Source organism: Scedosporium apiospermum (assembly GCF_000732125.1).
Source record: "Scedosporium apiospermum strain IHEM 14462 chromosome Unknown SEQ_SAPIO_0087, whole genome shotgun sequence".
In the NCBI taxonomy this organism is placed as follows: domain Eukaryota; kingdom Fungi; phylum Ascomycota; class Sordariomycetes; order Microascales; family Microascaceae; genus Scedosporium; species Scedosporium apiospermum.
This window is the reverse complement of record NW_015971788.1, coordinates 1165492-1183086: the sequence shown is the minus strand read 5'-3', so window position 1 is coordinate 1183086 and position 17595 is coordinate 1165492. Positions and strand designations below refer to the sequence as shown.

At 52.2% G+C, this 17595-nt stretch overlaps 2 protein-coding genes and 2 pseudogenes across 2 annotated transcripts; 1 reads left to right on the top strand and 3 right to left on the bottom strand.

Moving 5' to 3' along the window:
- Positions 1-4613: 4613 nt before the first annotated feature.
- Positions 4614-5588, bottom strand: SAPIO_CDS3016 (annotated as a pseudogene; the record flags this gene model as incomplete).
- Positions 5589-6956: 1368 nt separating this feature from the next.
- SAPIO_CDS3015 (uncharacterized protein) lies at positions 6957-11250 on the top strand (the record flags this gene model as incomplete). Its single annotated transcript, XM_016785898.1, has 5 exons — positions 6957-8099; positions 8155-8674; positions 9062-9200; positions 9263-9524; positions 9610-11250. The coding sequence occupies 5 exons, from the start codon at positions 6957-6959 to the stop codon at positions 11248-11250; spliced, it is 3705 nt and encodes a 1234-aa protein (XP_016644680.1).
- A 258-nt stretch (positions 11251-11508) lies between these two features.
- SAPIO_CDS3014 (uncharacterized protein) lies at positions 11509-12437 on the bottom strand (the record flags this gene model as incomplete). Its single annotated transcript, XM_016785897.1, has 4 exons — positions 11509-11611; positions 11671-11917; positions 11988-12301; positions 12388-12437. The coding sequence occupies 4 exons, from the start codon at positions 12435-12437 to the stop codon at positions 11509-11511; spliced, it is 714 nt and encodes a 237-aa protein (XP_016644679.1).
- Positions 12438-13852: 1415 nt separating this feature from the next.
- SAPIO_CDS3013 lies at positions 13853-14872 on the bottom strand (annotated as a pseudogene; the record flags this gene model as incomplete).
- Positions 14873-17595: the final 2723 nt, after the last annotated feature.

Sequence of the window (17595 nt, the reverse complement as noted above, 5' to 3'; positions counted from 1 at the left end):
AATGCGTGTGGACATCTGCGGAGGTTGATGCCGCCAGACCCAGACCAGATCTCATTCGAGGAGAAGTCTTCTTCGCTTCTGGGGATCCAGCAGTGTACATCACGCGTGCGTACGAAGTAGTGTAAAATGAGGTGCAAACTCCTATTGTTCTGCAGAACCATACTTCGTACTTTTGTACTAGTGTGGTGTACTTTGCAGTCCCAAGGAAACTAGTTCCTTACCTTGCATGCCTTAGACCTGGTTCCGACCGGGGGACGAGATGCGGTGAAGTGGACGAAGTAGTGTCGAGTACGGAGTCGTTGTGGTGTACAAAGGTAGCCTGGTGGAGAGGCAACACCCACCACCGTTGATAGGTCCTTTGATTCATCAATGATCTCACATCCTACTTCTCAGGGGAGTTTGTAGCTCGATCGAAAATCTAACACTCGCTCTACTTGTACGAAGTACCGGTCGTCGATCTGGCAATCGATATACATGAAGTATTACGAAGTAGGTATATCGAATCAGAAGCCAACCATGGTTCGACATGGTCTCTGATATTATTGATATAGATCATTGGTGTGTGCTTTGTTTCTGTTCTCGCTCTCAGTTGGTTCATTGTTTTGTGCTTGGGGGCAAAAACTCAATTGATCAATTGATGTGTGCAAATCTTCAGCACTCATCTCAAAGAATCTCTCAAGTCACTGTTCCCGGCTTCAAGTACCACTACTGGGTGTTCGTACCTTCGTCCTTGTTCCTGCGTTCGCGCCTGCGCCTGCGCCTGCGCCTACGGGGGTAAGGCGCATTAGTCCAATTGCTCTCGTTCCTTCTCCTTTGTAGATTAGCCTCTCCTCAGTGCTACGCTGTGTACTGTACACCCAACATTAGTACCTTCGGACATGAGAATACTTCTAAGAAGTACCTCGAATGAGTCCCTTGTACGAAGCCGGTGCAGTCACAGAGACAAGGCAAGGACAAACCGGACAGGAGCCACCTGTCGTGGTCTACTGTGGGTCACTGAGATCTGCGTTTCGCCGGATTCAAGTTCAGGCCGGACGGCTTCAACTTCTGGGCTCTATGGTCCATAAACCGGATAGAATGCAGCGGGCCAGCAGGCCAGCAGTGTGCCAGACTGATATGGGCGTTCTGCCTCTGTCTTGGGCTAATTTATCCAATCACCGGTCTATTCCACTCCTTTAAAACAATGGATTGAAGCAGATTTGACGAATTCCCTGAACCATTGATTGTATCAGTTGATAATGTAGTGTACAAAGTACCTAGAGGAGGCGACTTGTGCTTTGCTCTCGCGAAGTACCTATAGTACCAAGAACCCGTTAGTAGTCTGTGCTGATCATAGATGATTATCAGAATAGGGGATCAAAGGGATCAACAACAACTCTCAGTCCTGGCTTGCGGGTGTGGGTTCCATCAGGACGAAGAAGTGACGAAGTACTTCGTACTCCGGACCCAATGGTTCGTGCTAAGTACTTGGCACATGCTTTACTTCGAAGACCCAGGTGCGATATCTCGACCGTCAAGTCTCGGACAGACACAGCGGAAACTGTCACTTCGTAGGTATTATAGATAGCATAGAGAGGTACGCCATCGGCCATGGATACTGCGATGTTCAAGCATCATTATAGCACACATCTTAATTACTTCGCAGATCAACGTGTGTGATAGATAAGAGGGAATGGGCTGGGGAGAGAGATGATTCGTTACAGGTGTGTGAGCCCCCAACCCTCTCGACCTCCTCAATTCTACAAATTATAGTGGTTGATTATCATCCATACGATTTTGGTACTCGGCTATGCGTTTCTCCCGTCGATCTTTTCGGAAATCCGAGAACTTGGGAGCGAGCTTCCGATTATTGCATCGATACAAAACCATTTATATTGTCGTCGACGCATTTGATCAGGTTCGGATGTTTCGTCGTTGGGCTCCGTGAAGAAAGTGAGAGTCTCAGAATGGTGAAGATTCATTCCTCAAGGGCTGGCTTGTGAAGAACATGCATGTCTGCCACAGCCTTCTGCGGTGCGGTGGCCCAATGGGTGGGCGAATGCGGCCCCATGCATGTACACTTGTATGAAGGTACCTTCGTACAAGTAAAATAGTCTTGGGTTAGGGTCTGAGGCGTGCTGCTTGCTCTCGAGTCTTGGAGTTGACACCTGGGCTGGCCAATTCTTCCGAAATATTGTGCCCTCGGTGAGGGCGAGTCGATGTCCAATGATCCAGCCTCAATTTCTTGGTCAGAGTTAGGGTCTTCCTTTGTACTTCGTACTTCGTGGGGGATTGGTCAATCGACTTCGCAACAGTGTCCTCGGCGTGGCTGTAGTGGAAGTACTTGACTTCTTCGACTGCCACGTCACAGCGCCCTAATGCAGCATTGAGGGTTTGGGTGGTTATGATCAATTGATCCCTCGAGCTCAGCCCCGTTGAATCTCATCCCAGTTTCGCGTTTTCATCGCGTCCCACGGCCCCTTTTTGGACCACGCGTTGACTGGTTGTGATTAAACCTGTCGAATTCCACCGGCTTGGGAGACAGCGGGAAGCGTAAGATGAGTTCATGAGGACCAATAACCCCCGCGGGAAAGCAGGAGGGAAAGAAAATAACGGAAGAGGGAATATTTGACGAAGAAAATGAGACAAAAAAAAAAAAAGGCTGGCTTGACCCCCCCTGCACCTGACGTCGCGAGGCTTTATCTTCTCAAGCTTCGCACGATTACTGGGGACAGAAACACGTCCGACGCCTGCCCACGGTCGTTTGCAACCTCGCCTCCCTTTCAAAATGGATTATGCCCTAAACCGGCGTGGTGCCCTCTAAACACTCAGCCCCGTCAATGTCAATATTTGACTTCGACGACCTAATTCAATTGTTGTTATTTTCTGCTGAGTAAGCACAAATGTTGTTTCTTCAACTCTGAGACACTCGTAGTTATTTGCAACTTTGAATATTGTCCCGAGGTTGAGTTCAAGGTGTTGCTTTCTCGTTGTCCAGCCCCTCTGTGAATAACTCGACAAACAGTCCAGCTCTTTCCTCTTCTGGTTTAATTGGATGGGTGGCCCTGGCTGGCGATCCGACTGTATCGATGCAATATTATCCTGTTGCAACTTCGTTGGAGTAACGCCCCGCTTACACAGGTACACACACCCACATCGATAGAGTTTGCATTTCACAGGCGATCGGTTTCCCGCACAACGCCCTCTATTTACTTTGATGTCTTGTCTTCCCTCGTCAACTTAGAAGACTCATCGCAGATAACAACCTGAAGTCTCACACACATCTCGCTTTCTGCCATCGCAATGTCTGACTCCGTCGACGGAACCAATGCTCCAGACGCGAATCCTCCCGTCGACGCCCCTCACTCTACTTCTCTCGGCCTTCTCGCTTCTACTTCTTTGCTGGTACATGGATCCCCTCCAACTAAGACAATCCATTCTTGTCAGGTTTCCTGCCTCGTTTGTACTGACACGGTGGTCGCTTGGAGCTGCTCTACACGTTGGTGTATGTCCTCCCCCTATATGCATTCCAAAGTACTAGGCCGTCCCCAACTCTGTCGAGGGATTCGCCACTCGTGATTCGTGCGCGCATCAGGGCAGTTACTGTATCGACCACACTCTGCTCGATTCTCACCTTGGTTGTGCTTTCGCGCCAATATGACGGCGGATTGGCGGCTGCGGTCCGGGCCATGGGCATATGGCCCGTCGGCCTAGCAGAGTCTTTCAGATGCCTCGTACTGGTAGCACTCCTATTTGCCGGGCCCCTCTACGAGTACCTCATTGTAGATGGTCTGTGGGAAGACCTTGTCTCTCTGAGGCCCGTGAAGAGTCTATGGCGCGAATTGACGATGTGGAGGAATATAGTTGTAGTAGGTTTCGCCAGTCCCGCCCTTTCTGAGTCCAGCCTGGTCTGTCAACTGTCAAGCAACACCCGCCTCTGCCAACGACAGCTTCGAGCCGCCTGCCTATACTAGACAGCTACTCACAAGTTCACAGGGACCAGCAACTGAGGAGATCATGTTTCGGTCTGCCGCCGTTCCACTCTTGGTCACGTCTGGAATGTCTCTGGGCAAGATCATATTCGTCACGCCCATCATCTTTGGGCTCGCTCATATCCACCACTTCTACGAGTTCCGCTTGACTCACCCGCATGTGCCGGTTCTTGCCGCCGTTGCGAGGTCGTTACTACAGCTCACGTACACGACTCTTTTCGGCGCCTATGCGACCTTTCTATTTCTAAGGACTGGTAGCCTCCTCTCTATCATTATTGTACATGCATTCTGTAACTCTATGGGTCTGCCAAGGGTCTGGGGTTCCGTCCAGCCCTATTGGTTGAACCCGAACCAGTCCGCGTCGAAGTGGACTCTTTTGTACTACGTCCTCTCGGTGGCGGGCGCTGTCGCATGGTGGCAGCAGTTATGGGCCCTGACAGAGAGCAACAATTCGCCGGTGCAGTGGAATTGATTAGTCCTGTGTGCATACGCCACCATTGTACACCACAGCTGGGGGTAGATCTGGGTTATCACGACTAGGCCGTACAGTATCGTCGTTTGTTTGTAGCAGCTTCTTGCTCCCCATAGAAATATATAGCATGGTCCGTACTGCCAACGCACGTAGATAGCAAATCCGGCCTTTCATGTCGTTGCTACCGAAGATGACGAAGTTCGGGCATTAATATCGAATCCAGGCAACGCACCAGGCATCGAGAATTCACCATCCTCTCTCGCACGTCTCCGCAAACGTAATGAACCAGGGGGGATATCTCTACCCTCCCGATCCATCTCATGTTCTGCTGACGACTGGGTTGACTCACTGGCTACGTCTTGTCCTCGGGCTTTCCCGATTGAGGCATTCACGGCATCCCCTAGGCTATCGTCTGGGCCCCTCGTGTTCTTCTTTCGTGGCCAGAGACTCGGCAATGCAATTTCCTGAAATCGAGGCTCGACGCAGCGTTCGTCGAACCACTTGTGCAGGCGGGCCTCGATGAGCTGCGCAATCTTAGGGACATCCTGAAGTTTAGATCGGCTACCTAGCAGACTGCGGACGGAAAGATCGAGTCGGTAATCGTCTAAGAAGTTGAAGGTCATGGCGGCCGGGGTAGACTGTGCCGCGTTGCTGGGGATGAAAGATATCGATAGAGTGCCGCTAAAGCGAACAACTGAGACCGCCAATGCTACTGGCAGCACGGCCGAGAGCTTCTTGGGATAGTTAAGCAGCAGCTTAGTCTCTAAAGCTAGAGTCAGGACATCGCTCAGGTCGACATCCATACGTGCCTGCAGTCGCGCGCCTTCTCTGGCGGCTGTGCTCGCATCCACGGTCCGCCCATTTCCGAGATCGAGGCCGTCTTCATCCACGGGGATGACCCGGCAATTGCTAAAAATGGGAAAATCCTCTCCCATACTGAGTTCGGTTATCTTGATGTCGTCTAAGAAGCTTGGTCGCTGAGCCCCATTGAGAGCCTTGGTCAATGAACTCAGGATAGCATCGTCGTGCTGCGCATCGCTACGAAATTGCGCTATTGTTTGAGCAAGCAGGACATTAAACCAGTCCAGGCTCTCGGGCTGGTGGCTTTCGACGTTGTAGTAGGTTTTACTTAGAATCGATCCCATTGTCAACGTGGGCGATGTCCGAAGAACGGTGGACTTTTTCCTTTTGAGGGTGCTGCCGTGACTCTGGCCCTGGCCCTGGCCCTGGCCATTCCGCACATTAGCATTCGAAGTCCGCAGGCTTAACAACGACCGTTTGTGGGCGAGAGTCCTCGAACGCCGCTCGGTCGCCCTGAGCGATGCCGTCACATCAGGTGACGGTGGATCCCCAAAAATGAAGAATTTAATGAATGCTGCCAGAATAAGGACGACCGATATCTGGCCAACAATAAGACCTTGGGTGAACGACAGGCTGATATGGATCGTAGGTCAGCGGCGACGAGATGATGCGAGGCAAGATGTATAAGTTGAATGTAGGACCTACGTAGGTTCCGGTCTCACTGGACAGGTGTCAGACGACATGGTCTTCTGGACGTGAGCGATCTCCCGGTCATGTAATGAGCCTTGTTGACTTGGGCAGCTTGGTAAGTGCTAGTTGCAAGGATTGCGCTCCGAATCATTCACCACCTTCCACTTATATCTGAAATGGCGATCAAGACGGCGCCAAAGCAAGATGAGATAATAAGGAGAAGAAGGGAACGGGTTTGCCGGGCCGGGGTGGATGCGGAATCAATTTGGGATCATATCTTAGGCTGATATTTGATCAGTGTACCATACAGGTCTGGACCTGATATTGAACGAATCGAGACATTGGAGCTGGGTTGGGAAATCGCGGAAAGGTCATTCAGAACAATTGAGAGGAGAGCACAATTCTTGTGGGGAAGTCGTCGTCATATTACATAACACGTACTTCGTACTCACAAGCGCGGGAGCCCAAAGCTTCAATGCGATCAGCCGAACCTGCGCTGCGCTGCCCCTCTTGATAAACTACTTCGATAGTGCAATAGATCGAAAGGGTGACGAGGACACCTCGCAACCAAGCACCGCCGCGACTGAGCTCGATGCCTGTTTAATCGAGCCTCCATGAATCCAGCAAACCATCCTCGACTCGCTATAGGTTCTACGACTAACCTGTGTCAACCTGAAGAGGGAAAGAGCATGGGAGTAAAGACACTTGAAGAGTGTCTAGAGCTCCAACCAGCGAATCCGTTATAAAAATCTATGTCCAGGGACGCCAGCATCAACTGGATTGAGCTCTCACCAATTGCACGATATCCCCAACCCATCATTGATCAATCACGTCTACCCTCAACCAGTGCTCCCCATCACCACCCTTCATCGTGAACAGTATATTTTCAACCTCCCTCGCAGTCATCTTCCCCTTTGCTCTTCACACCCCTTCTCCAATCCCCAACTTCCGGCTAACCTCACCCTACCCCCCAAAACCCATCTACACATCGACTAGTAAGGCGCGTGGCGACCACCATCAAAATGGACGTTGCCCAAGCTATATCCGGCTACCTGACAAAGATTGTCACCACTGGCGAGGGCTCCTCAACATCATCATCATCAGCTAAAATGAAGATTCTGTTGTTGGATAAAGAGACAGTCTCCATTGTATCTACAGCAACTACACAGTCTGCCCTCTTAAACCACGAGGTCTATCTCATTGACCGGATCGACAACGCCAACAGGGAGAAGATGCGACATCTGAGGTGTCTCTGCTTAGTGCGCCCCTCCCCAGAGTCTATACAGTTTCTGATTGACGAGCTTCGCGATCCTCGCTACGGAGAATATTACTTATATTTCACAAATGTTGTGAAAAAATCCTCTTTGGAAAGGCTGGCCGAGGCCGATGACAACGAAGTTGTCAAGCTTATCCAGGAGCACTTTGCAGATTACATCGTTGTCAATCCCGATCTCTTCTCCCTCGGCTATTCAGTCCCCCAGCATCGTCTCTGGGGTACTAGCCCGGACACCTGGAATGTCGATGCGCTCCAGAGAAGTACCGAAGGAATATTGGCGGTTTTACTCTCCCTCAAAAAGAAGCCCCTTATCAGATACTCAAAAACGAGCGCAATGGCAAAAAAGCTCGCCACGGAGCTCCGCCATCATATGACTCAAGAGGAACAGCTGTTTGACTTCCGTATGGTAGATACACCCCCGATCCTCTTGATTTTGGACCGGCGAGAGGACCCAGTCACTCCCCTCTTGACGCAATGGACGTATCAGGCTATGGTACACCATCTCCTGGGAATCGATAACGGCCGAGTGGATTTGAGCGATGTCCCTGATATCCGGCCGGAGCTGAAGGAAATCGTATTGTCCCAGGATCAGGATCCTTTTTTCAAGAAAAACATGTTTTTGAATTTCGGTGATCTTGGCGGTAATATCAAGGATTACGTGGAGCAATACCAATCAAAGACCAAGAACAATGCCAACATCGAGTCGATCTCAGACATGAAACGATTCATTGAGGAGTACCCAGAGTTCCGCAAGCTATCGGGGAACGTGAGCAAGCATGTCACGTTGGTTTCGGAGCTAAGTCGGCGCGTTGGAACGGAGAATTTGCTGGAGGTCAGCGAGCTGGAGCAGAGCCTGGCATGCAACGAGAACCATAGCGCTGATCTAAAGGTTAGTGATCGATACCATTTTGCATCGAGGCGGACTACTAACCGAATCTCCACAGACAATCCAAAAGCTTATACAATCCCCCAAGGTCACCGAGGACAGAAAAATCTGCCTCGTTGCCCTCTATGCGCTGCGCTATGAAAAGACGCCTTCCAACGCCCTCTCTATGCTGATTGACCTGCTCGTGGCGGCTGGGAATGTCTCTCCACGCCGGGCTGACCTGGTTTCTCAAGTGCTTGCTTATCGCTCGTCGCTAAGCCAGGCCCAGGCGCAAACTGGAATATCGGACATTTTCGAATCAGCGGGTATCTTCTCGGGCGCGAGGGATCGATTCAAGGGGCTGAAGGGGGTCGAAAACGTGTACACTCAGCATACGCCTGTGTTGGAGAGTACACTGCAATCCCTTATCAAGGGAAGACTAAGGGAACAGCAGTACCCGTTCCTTGAAGGTGGCGGCTCTACGCGAGATAAACCACAGGACATTGTGGTCTTCATGATTGGGGGAGCTACATATGAAGAGGCGAAGACGGTTGCGAGCATCAACGCCTTAACCCCCGGCGTTCGAGTTGTGCTTGGTGGTACGACAATCCATAATGCTGGGTCATTCTTGGATGAGGTTGAAGAGGCAGTTTCATCCTGGCCAGAGCAAAGGAGAACGGGCGGAAGACGATGAGCGTTATCGGGCTGGGAGCCTGGGGGCCTGTAGTATTAATTCAACCCCCCTTCCCCGTCCAGTATTAATATTCCTGTGCCTTTCTTTGTACGACTTGAAACGCAGGGTCGACGACTCGGCAGCCAGCAATGGTTGAAAACCAATTGTGATGACTAAGTTATGGAGTTATGGTCAGGCTTGTTTTTAACTCCGAAGCAATTTTTATCTTCGCATCTCGTTGACGTGACAGTGCGCATCCATTGCGCGCTCCAAGATATTGAGCGTTGAAAAGCTTGGTCGCATGACGACTTAGCCCTCTATCACCACATCGCCTTTACAGACACGGAGATGCGCCCTCTCCAGAGAGTTATCCTGCCGCCACTGCGCATTGGACGGGCGCGGTACTTTAGACCGGCTCGGTCCTTTGCGACCTCCTCGGATACGCTACGCTCGTACGGATGTGCCGTTGATGGGCCTCTGCGAAGACCAAAGCTGACAGAAATTTTCCTACTAGATACGATGTTGTAGTCATTGGAGGTGGGCATGCCGGAGCGGAAGCGTCCGCAGCCGCGGCGAGGTCGGGCGCTCGCACAGCCCTCATCACCCCTTCCGTCGACAACCTCGGGGTTTGCTCTTGCAACCCCAGTTTTGGCGGCATCGGAAAGGGCACCGTCATCCGCGAAATAGACGCCCTGGATGGCTTGGCTGGCCGTATAATAGATAAAGCAGGCGTACAGTTCATGACTCTGAACCGCAATAAAGGCCCTGCCGTCTGGGTACGTTTCCAATAATGCTCGCTTTCAGACTCGGCATTCCTTTGCCAGCTCCCCAAAACAGACTGCTAACAATCATCTCTAATAGGGACCTCGAGCGCAAATCGACCGAAAATTATACCAGCGCCACATGCGCGAAGAGTTGCTATCCTATCCTAATCTTACAGTCCTACCAGCGAGTGTGTCGGACATAATTGTATCCGATGTGGACACAGCAAGCTCGGCAGACTCGGCTTCCAAAAAGATTTCCGGCGTTCGGTTGGAATCCGGGGAGGTGATACCGACGAAGTCTGTAGTGATCACAACGGGCACATTCCTGGGGGGCGAAATTCACATTGGTATGCAGTGCTACCCTGCCGGCCGATTGGGAGAGGCCGCAACGTTCGGGTTGAGCAAATCTCTCAAGGCGGCCGGGTTCAAGCTCGGACGGCTGAAGACAGGCACTCCCCCACGACTCGCGAAGCAGAGCATCAAGTTCCACGTACTAGAGAAACAACTCGGCGACAACCCCCCTACGCCCTTCAGCTACCTCAACGACTCGGTCTCGGTAACCGAACAGTTGACATCTGCCATCACTTATACGAACGACTCGAGTCATGAGGTGGTCCGGAGCAATCTTGACAAGACGATCCATATCAGAGAGACGGTTAAGGGGCCTCGATACTGCCCTTCGCTCGAGTCCAAAATTATCCGTTTCCCACATAGGGATCGTCACATTGTATGGCTTGAGCCGGAGGGCTTCGATAACGACATCATCTATCCCAATGGACTGTCCATGACTATTCCCCCGGAAGCTCAAGAGCAGCTTCTTCGAACAATCCATGGGTTGGAGGATGTCGTCATGCTCCAGCCAGGCTACGGAGTAGAGTACGATTATGTTGACCCTCGAGGACTCAAGTACTCGCTAGAAACGAAAGCCATTGGTGGTCTCTATCTAGCTGGCCAAATCAACGGTACAACCGGGTATGAGGAAGCCGCCGGGCAGGGTATTCTGGCGGGTATTAATGCAGGGCGAGGTGCCCAGGGTCTTCATCCCTTGACTCTCACCAGGGCCGATGGTTTCATTGGTATCATGGTTGATGACCTAGTAACCCGGGGTGTGACGGAACCCTATCGCATGTTTACCACCAGGAGCGAATACAGATTAAGCTCTAGGGCGGACAATGCGGATACCCGTCTAACTGCCAAGGGCCGGGAACATGGCGTTGTCGGTGATAAGAGGTGGCAAAGGTTCACCGATGAACAAAAGCAGATTGCAACCCTCAAATCGGCGTTGGAAAACGTCTTATTAGGCTCACAAGACTGGGCTCGCCTCGGGTTCCGTGTCAACATCGACGGGAGAAAGCGCACTGCACTGGACATGCTTTGTTTGCCGAATGCGCAGATGAAGGATTTCGCGGACCTCGTCCCCGACCTGGCGGGTTACTCGGACCGCATTCAAGCTCGAGTTGCGTTTGAGGCTATATATGCGCCTTACATCGAAAGGCAGCAATCGGAGCGACGCGTCTTCGAAAGGGATGAGAGCATCCGTCTCCCCAGCCGGCTTGACTACGATGAGGTGTTTGGCTTGTCTTCACACGAGCGAGAGATTTTCAAGACAACGCGGCCAGAAACCCTTGCTCAAGCCCGCCGGATGGAAGGTATCACTCCAGCCGGCGCACTTCGGTTGTTGGGTCATATCCAACGCCAGTACAAGGCAGGGCGTCTCGAGGAGGCACTGGCAGGTTGATGATATGTCCGAGTTGCAATAGGGCGAGATTCCCTAGAGATGTGGAGGCGACACCACTCACGAATTGGGATGGCATGCAAAAACTAATACTTTTGAACGTGATATGATATTGTACAATTAGATATTTACGTGCATTCTAGAGCTTTACTGCATTACACAGAGGTATATCGCACATGGTGGTACACAATCAGATCCTTTCCGTTTTCACCTCACTAAATCGTAAAGACTTGGGGAGGAAGGTTGGCCAGTGTTTCACGACTAACCAGTTTTACCCTTGGTCGGCTGGTTCAAGATTTTGACAGCATCCTTGGTGTAGATGTAACTGGCGCCACTCCACACTGTTGTTGCCGCCACAACGTAGCTAATTTTCTAGTTAGACAGGCGCAGGTCATGGGGTCGGGCAGTCACCTGGGTACTTACTGCAGTATTGATAGCGCTGACGACGTGTCGACAGGAAGAACGGGGTTCGCCGTGGCGAGGCCAACGAGGAGTAACTGTAGAGCAGTGTTATATTTACTTATAGTAGTTGGCCTGACCTCCGCTGATGGTAACGAGAAATCCCAGTAGCGGCCAAACGTCTTCGGCTCCGGTAGGGAGATCCAGCGATAGTAGATGGCGGAAATGGCTAGGCCGACATCGCGAAGGAGGATGATGGAAGCAACCCAGACTGTTTAAGATCAGGAGATGTCAGTCGGCGAGTTCCAGCCAAAGGGAAGTGCAGCACATAAGTACCATACCTGGTAGACCACCCTTAATAGCAAGACACACCGTCATGATAGTCATGAGGGTCTTGTCTGCCATCGGGTCAATGACCGTGCCAACAACGGTTCTCTTATTCCACCGTCGCGCTATCCAGCCGTCTAGAAGGTCGGTAAGACCAGCGTAGACAAAGAGACCGAGGGACCACGCATGCTGGTCGTGGAGCAGAAAGTAGCCGACGAAAGGAGCGGCGACTAGCCTCGAGAAGGTTAGAAGGTTGGGAAGTGTGTAGATATCCTCGTGGATAGTCGGCGGCGGCGGGGTGGTAGGCGTGGTACTTGACGGGGCCGTCCTGCGAAGTTCTGCACGTCAGCCAGGTTGGACGGCGCTGTCGTCGTTTCTCCAAGGAGAGCAAAAACCATGCGAGGATTGGCTTACGGCGGAGTAGTAGGAGTAGTAGAGCTAGTAGAGCGTTGCTTGTCGAACATCACTGACGCCGAGGAAAACGCTGAATGGGCTGAGATATGACACAGGACGTTGGAGCGGGTGCCCACCCGGAGAGCAATCGGACAAGTCGTCTGCGGTGCCGGCGCCCGTAGCCCTTTCAGGCCCGCTAAGGCGGCGTGGCGCGCTCTGTGTAGAGAAAGCATTTGCGGTTCGGCGGCAGGCCAGGAAGACTTGCGGTGGGTGGCACTCCAATTTGCGATTGTGAGCCCTTCACGGCTACGGGCAGGACCTCCTGCTGCCTCCTCCGACCATCAACGATCGACCCTGTTCCTGAGACCTCCAAGGAAAAGAAGTAATGGCTGTGACGTGAGATGGCAGGGGTTAGAGGCGCCTTCCGTTCCGCGTGCGGCTCTTTGGGCATCCACTGACAAAGGAACGTCGTCTAGTCGAACACAATGGCAACAATCAGCTGCTCTCCGAGCCGGACGGGAGGTGTCGTGCGGTGGGCGGAATAATTGAAGTATCTACTGCATAGGCTTGGCAAATGGCAGAACAAAATTTCAGTGTTACATTGTACCTTTGTATTACGAAGGTACTTCGCACTCAAACTTCGTCGGTGCTTCCCCACTTGACCAATCATACACGTTTTGGAATAAAACTCAATTTAAGCAAAGCCTCGGACAATCGAATATCGCAGTTTCGTCAGATAAAGCAGAGATGAACGAATGATGCTTGGATACAACGATGATGAACCCTCCGTTTCAATTCAGACCTCGTTTCCCACCAACCGTACACGTTGCGCCTGTCCCGACAACCTGGAAACCTTTATACCCTTTGACGCGAATCAAACCATCTTATAAACCCGTCCCGTTGCCCATTCCTTATCCCAAGACCGCCCATGGTGCTTGCACCCCAATGACCTGTGTTTCCCATGCTAGAACGCCGTTTATAACCATCTCCCCGACGCCAGTCCCGGGCGTTTCGAAGCGACTGTAGATTTACACCCCCCGAAACGAATATGCTGACCCCCTCACGAAGTCCTCGCGGACATTTTTTTCTTCCTCTTATTCGTCTCTCTAAATAGAAATAACAGAAACAGCGAGATATCGCTGGAGATTCATGAACGAGTGTGTATTCCTCTAGAGACTTGTCATGTTAGCATGAATGCCACGGCTTCATGGTTTGGCGAAGGATTACTTTCTCTTTGCTTACCTTGAGCGAGTGGTAGGACCTGGCAACGGCGTAGAATTTGGACGGGCGCTACCCTGCAATGGTGCTTGCTGGGCGCCCATCATTCTTTTTGGCCTTGACCATGGGGGGCTGCTCCAAAGAACGAGTGACAAAACCCAAGTAAATACACATCGTTTGCACACGAAGCCTGGAATGGGCTTCTATTTGGTAGTGTGGCCTCGGCGGTGCCGCGCCCTCACTCTCCCCCTTCCTTTGTCACCGGCACCTATACGGATCCCCCAATGTGGTACATGGGGTGCGGAGTGACGTTCTGAGACATTGATGGGTCGAAGGGCAAGAGCGCGGACTGCGGCGTTGAGTGACCGAACTGGACATTACCCATATGTTGTTGCGGGCTTTGCTGGAACCCATCATCCATGAAGGACGGCATTTGATGCCAGGAGAACTCGGACTGATCGGGGAAAGGCATAGGCGGGGGTAGTGACGACATTGGCAGGGGCCTGTAGTGTTGTTGCACGTTTCCGGGCATGTTATTCTGACTTGGCATTTGGCTCTCGGGTTGGTATACACCCGGAAGAGGAGCGGCGAGGTTGAGGGTGTAAAGGGCGGTGTGCTCAAGAGGTGCGCGGAAGTTTTGCCGTGAGATCAAATCGGTTCGTGGGATGCAATTCCTTATGAGTTCGGGAGTTTCCGAAGGGCATCGAAGTTTACCCTTCAAGACATCGTCGCAGTTGTAATAGGATACCACATGGTGGAGGACGCCTCGGTAGTTGACACTGATCGTCTTCTTCACCAAGCCCTTCTCCTTGAATGCGTAGGAATCCACCAATGAACCTACCAAGGCTCGCTCGACGTCTTTGTCCATGCCGCTCTCTGTCGAGGCGCTGCTCGCCATTGCTAGCGCAGCCCCCACTCGAGGGGGAGGACTCTGGGAAGACCGTTTCACGATACCATTTGCCGGGGCCTTTCTTTGCTTCTTTAGCGCCCGCTTCTTCTCGCCTGGTGGGAACGGTTTCTCCAGCTCGCGGTATATTAAGAAGTTCCCCAGAATCCGGCTAGGGCTCCAGTTCACTCCATCGGTCCACCGCTTTATTCCAGAGGCATGTTCTTCGTATATGAAGATGTTGCCACTCTGGATGAGATCAGGTCGCTCTCTATCCTGCGGCCTACGAGGAACGTGGTTAAGGTGACCGCTCAGACAGCCCTCGATGAGAACCAGGGCATCGACAGTAGACGATATGTAGCCCACAAAGGTGGGCTGAAGGGGAACTGGGCATCGAGGCATGATGCAGCGTCCCTTTCGTGAAGGTAGGGTTTCAAATTTCCAAGTGCGGGTGACAAGAGCCGTCTAGTGACGGCAAGCAGAGATGGAGATTCTCCCCACCGCTGGAAAAACCGAGGTTTCTCGCTCGATACGTGGTAAGACGACCAGGATGACCGCCCGGGTCGGCCACGTCTACCTCGGCTGCAGTTGGTTCGGGAGGGGTTAGAGGAACTAGACGGAACCCCTCCTTGGGAGCGAAGTGGTGGATAGGGTATCTGGAATGGCGAAACCTGTGCCTCCCTGTCTTGGATGTTGGAAGGCCCTCGACGATAGGAGGGTGCGAATGAAGGTAGAAAGGAATATCGCCACTAATGACTCGCCTTGGGCCTCAAAAGATGCGATGAACTCGACTGTGGGTAAGGGTGCACTAGTGGTGCGGTGGTTGGGGCTGGCCGGAGGTAGCAATACTGAGCCCTCGAACGTCGAAGATTTGTGACGATGAGGAGGGGGAGGATGTCTTTCCACGAATGCAACTGATATCCGATGATTTCGGTATTGGTATCAAGATGGTCGCGCTGTCGTCTGGTTGAAGACAGGGGGGTCTGGATTAACAAGAAGGAGGGGTAGACGCGAGAGTGTAAAGGTGTAAAGAAGTGCCGTAGTGCTGATTAGGGAGAAATAGCTCGATGCACATGTAGGTGCCTGGCAGCGGGGAAAGAAGTCGGTAGGATCCGGTGAGCGGTCGGCCTCCTGGGAGGCGAAAATGACAAAGACTATATCTGCAAGCACCGAGATAGAGGAGCTCCATTCGCTAATTACCTAAGAATAAGCTTTTGGTGCCTGTGGGAATGGGCTGAGATGGTGGTGTGGATGAGTTGAGGCGAGGCAACCCGGGCAGAGAAGTTGGAGTTGCACGGTAGGAAACAATGGAGACGACATTGAATACTGGAGGGGAGGGCAGGGAAGGGCGAGAGCGAGGAGGGCAAGGGCAAAGGCAAGGGCAGAGGAGAGGGAGAGAGCGAGGGCGAGAGAGGCGAAGAGGAAGGATCGAGGGAAAGAGCTACGTAGGAGGAGCAAGAGGAGGAGGAGGAGGCAAGCTCGGTGGGGACGATGGGCATTCTTCTCAGAAGGGGAGGGAATATCGAGTCCTTCTTCCCATGGCCGTCATTTCCGGCGGTTTGCCATCATGCACATTCTCTCCCCACCTTCCAGAGGTTCCGTCTATCCTAGATCAGACCAATGAGGTCGTGATCGCTACTTAGTGACATTGAGACCTGTTGCCGCTAAAAAACTTGTCAAACAAGACGGACATCTCGACAAAGTGCGCCAAAGGAGACTAGGAGGTGTGAGGATACGCTAACCCGAGAGCTACAGATCGCCCAGCTCTCCGCACCGATGTCCCGTTGATAAGGAAGAGGAGGGCAGAGCGAGTCGACTGATGAGACATGACATCGAAAACTGCAAACTGTGTGGGGGTGGGCGAAATGCCAGTTGATAATGGCATCAGGACGAGGCCGTTGTTACGACCACATCCCGAGTCCAGCACCGGACAACGAAAGCTACATTCATGTACAGCGTCCGTCTCTATCCCATCTAGCTGGATTTCCAGGTCTGGTCCATTGCACCTGATTGTCTCCAGCATAGAGCCGCTGTGCGTGTGCGCCTAGTCGACCGTGTACGGGTACGAAACTTACCATCGCCGCGGGCGGTAACGTAGTAGTCGCTGCGGTAGCGTCACTTTGCCCCCTCCTCCGCTCCCCGATCTTCTACCCAAGGTAATCCTCTACTAACACCTTGGCGTGTGTGGCTCAAATCGATCCTGCTTTACCTGATGGTGCTACTATATCGTATCTGATCTTCTAATCTTATCCCTTAGACCTACCCCGAATTGCACCATTGTTGGCCTAAGAGGCACTCTACTGGTGGATGGGGACACCGATGTTTTCAGAGCATTTCGATGGGAACGCTCGCTTCTCTCATGCAGGTTAGCCTTGTGAAACACAACGCTGCGTGGAGAATGCGTTAGGGACCTGCAAGTCATTGAGGCGAGCCCGGTAAATAGATTAATAGAGATGAAGAATGGTAGGGGAAGGGCGAGGAGCCAACAGGGAAAGGCAAAAAAAAGAGCAAGGGACGGGGTGGGAGCGGGAGAGGGGTGGGGTGAGGAAGATGAAGATGGGCTGGCAGGAGAAAGAGAGGATGTCCGAGACATGCTTTCCGAAAAACAAGGTGTGGTGAGCCAGTGCCTGTCACTGGAAGTATAAACAGCTTTGACAGAGAGCGACAACAAGCTAGCATAACGTCAGTAACAGAATCAGCAGCCATCCACGGGATGGGCCAAACTTTGACCCCTGCCCCAAGAGGAGCAAGGAACCTTGAGATGAAGGAGTAGGAGGTAGAAGAGTATCATCCCGTGATAGCCCTGTGTGCGTACATGTTCCATCATACGAACGCTTGTTTGCCGAAAAGTACGACGGCTGTCGGACTAGCCGGCATGTTCGAATCGACTAGCAGCTTCCTGTCCCTAGGGGCCCCCGATAGTAGCCACAGTGGTGACGACGATTCTTCAAATCACGAACAAATTTCCAGCGGGGCCTCAGCAGCCAGCCTGGAGTACGAAGTACGTCTCGTACGGGCCTATCGACACCTGGAGGGGAGGAGAACAGAACATCCATTCTTGCTCTGATACTGAGTACGTCCTGGAGTCTCTGGATCGATGTTTGCACGGACCAGTGGGTAGTGGA